The 2,702-nt window shown below is 34.5% G+C and overlaps 1 protein-coding gene across 1 annotated transcript; it reads left to right on the plus strand.

Annotated features, from left to right (window-relative positions):
- Positions 1 to 832: 832 nt before the first annotated feature.
- Positions 833 to 1,570, plus strand: LOC106941116 (semaphorin-4E-like). The gene is made up of 2 exons (XM_015024056.1): positions 833 to 1,073; positions 1,386 to 1,570. The coding sequence occupies exons 1-2, from the start codon at positions 977 to 979 to the stop codon at positions 1,553 to 1,555; spliced, it is 267 nt and encodes an 88-aa protein (XP_014879542.1). The 5' UTR covers positions 833 to 976; the 3' UTR covers positions 1,556 to 1,570.
- The last annotated feature ends 1,132 nt before the right edge of the window (positions 1,571 to 2,702 follow it).

Genomic DNA, 2,702 nt, shown 5'->3' on the forward strand with positions numbered 1-2,702 from the left:
GAAAAAGGTGACAGGACACAGATATGGGAAGTGCGGAAGCTCCTATTGTATCAAATTGATATAGGAATAACAGACTGTTGGCCATTCTAAGGTAAAAACAATAAACAGCTTCCACCAGTGCAGGGGGGCACGGCTGACTCTGGGCGCCCATGCCCGCCCATGCCACCAGGCCTGTCAGTACCACTGCCTTTGAACCAGACCTGGCCTATGTGCTGCAGTCCAGATCTTAGTATCTCCCATCACTTTTATGCAGACAAGTCATTTGTCATTTACAGTAAGTCTCAGAATAAATTTTGTTTTTAGATCAAAATCAGTCAAAAATTCAGACAAGTTTTCAGTTTTCACTCCAGAATAATAAACTTTTAAAAACATTTAAAAACATTTATAGTTACTAACATGTCATATTTCAAATGAGCCCTGGACTTGTTGATATGACTATTACTTGCTCATTTTTCTGTTATTTTATTTAAAAATTCTGTAAATATTGAACTGCCGTGGTGAGATATTTTTTTATGTTTCAAATGTAATTTGCACTCAAGAGTACAATTACTTCTGTTTAACCGTTAGAAAAGTTAGTGTTGAAAAATTGAGGTTAAGTGAATATTCAATTGCATATGATATGCATGTTTCAAATGAACCAAAAGACATGCTTAAGATCGCTGAAAATAAAAAAGCAAATGTGAAACACAGAATGGCTTGCTGAAATTTGTTTAAATATATTGCTGTTCTATGTAAAGGACGTCCGCCAAGGTCGGCCCCCCTACATTTCTAGTACACCAAATCTGGCCCCCTTTGCAAAAAGTTTGGTCACCCCTGTGCTAAGGATTCATATTTCATAATTTATGAACCCATAATGTTTCTGTGAAGCTATAACTATCTGAAGTTGTGACATGTAATTAATAACCAGGAAATAAACTGCTGTTTCCATAACAACTGCTATAGAAATGTGTTTTTTCTTTCCTTCCTGTCTGAGGTTATGATGAAGAGCCAGGTAGCGCTCCTTTATGTCCTGATCATTATGAGTGAAGGATCAGCCCAAAGCCTGAAACCCCGTCGGAGCGTTTCCTTCTCAGGTGAGCATCTCTGCAGCAGCACTGAAATGCCCAGACCAGTGCAGAAGTATTCAGTCTGTCGACTTTTCCACATTTTGTCATGTTGCAAACACAAACTCTAGTGTTTGATTGTGACTCTGAGTGACAAACTAGCACAAAGAAGTGCATTAAAAAGATGGAAGTAATACGAGTGTAGCATGAAGATGCTGTCTACCCCCTCTTACTCTGATATCTCTAAATAAAATGCAGAGAACTAAACTAAATTCAGAGGTTTATGAAAATGCTCTGATTTCAAAAGTAATCTGAGGATGCCGGTTGGATTCTTTCCCTCAGATGTTAACCTGAAGCTGTTTAAGGAGCCTGACTTTGACGGTTTGAGCTCCATGCTGGTGAGAGAAGACATCGGTCTGCTCTTCATCGGAGCCAGAGGAAAGGTCATCACGCTCAGTTTGGATGACATCACTGAGAAGACCGGCGAGGTAGGAACTGGGTCTGGGTGGTGAAACTTCAATGAAATTAAATGCAAAGAGATACTATGGGGTGGCATTTTGAAAGTTACATGGTAAAAAACTTGATTCAATAATGTGGGTAATTTAACCTGTCAGGACGAAAAAATGAGGATTCATTTTCCTGTCATGTTATTCATTCATTAGTAAATATCACGGTTTCCAAATATTTAATTAGCAAGCTAAGTAGTTTATAAATGACATATTTAGTTAGTTGTGGAGTAAATATGTAGAAACTAAATAATTTCAAATAAAATATATTTAGCTCTGAACTTGCTAAAACATTTACTTTACAAAATACATGTTGGAATATACATAAATAAATATACACATTAGAAAATATTCCATAAAAAACAGGAAAATGCCCTGGTTTTTTTTTACGGAATTTAACATTTTTTTCCCCCGTAATTTAACAGTTCTTATATGTTAAATTTTAAACACAGAAAACTTAAATTATGGGGGGAAAAAAACATTAAATTACGGAAAAATTCTGCCGGAAATTCCGTGAAAATACAGAAAATGTACTGGCAGAAAATTAATACGGCATTTTCCTGTTTTTTTACGGAAAATTTTGAAATGAAATATTGTTAAATTACGGGAAACTTCTCATGGAAATTCTGTAAAAAACAGAAAATATTCTGGCAGAAAGTTACCAGGACATTTTCTGTATTTTTTTTTTTTTCAGAATTTCCATCAAAATATTTTCCATAATTTAACAGTTTATGTCAAATTTACCAATATTTTGTTAACCTAAAACTGAAATTCTCTCTTTTTACTGTCTTTTGTGACATATTCACAAACTTTTTTTAAAAGCCTTGGACATTTCCAAATACTTTTGTCTTCCAAACCATTGAATTTTGAAACAAAACTAAATTCTTAAGTCCACAGGAAATGTAGTTGTAGAACACAAAACACTTAGTTTGAAAGTAGCTCATGCAAAGTGATATAAAAATGAAACCATTCTACAAACAATTTGCAGACTATTTTGCAATTTAAGACCATAAATTGACATGTCATGTAGTCTATATAACTGACCGTCACTATTATATATTAAGAGCTAACCATATTCTTGAGCTTGCTAATGTTTATCTTCTGTACATCACAACTAATTCATTGCATTTTACTGTACAAATTTTCAACATAC

The sequence above is a fragment of the Poecilia latipinna genome, unplaced genomic scaffold, assembly GCF_001443285.1.
Source record: "Poecilia latipinna isolate Pla-1442-1.1 unplaced genomic scaffold, P_latipinna-1.0 Scaffold3502, whole genome shotgun sequence".
Taxonomy (NCBI): Eukaryota; Metazoa; Chordata; class Actinopteri; order Cyprinodontiformes; family Poeciliidae; genus Poecilia; species Poecilia latipinna.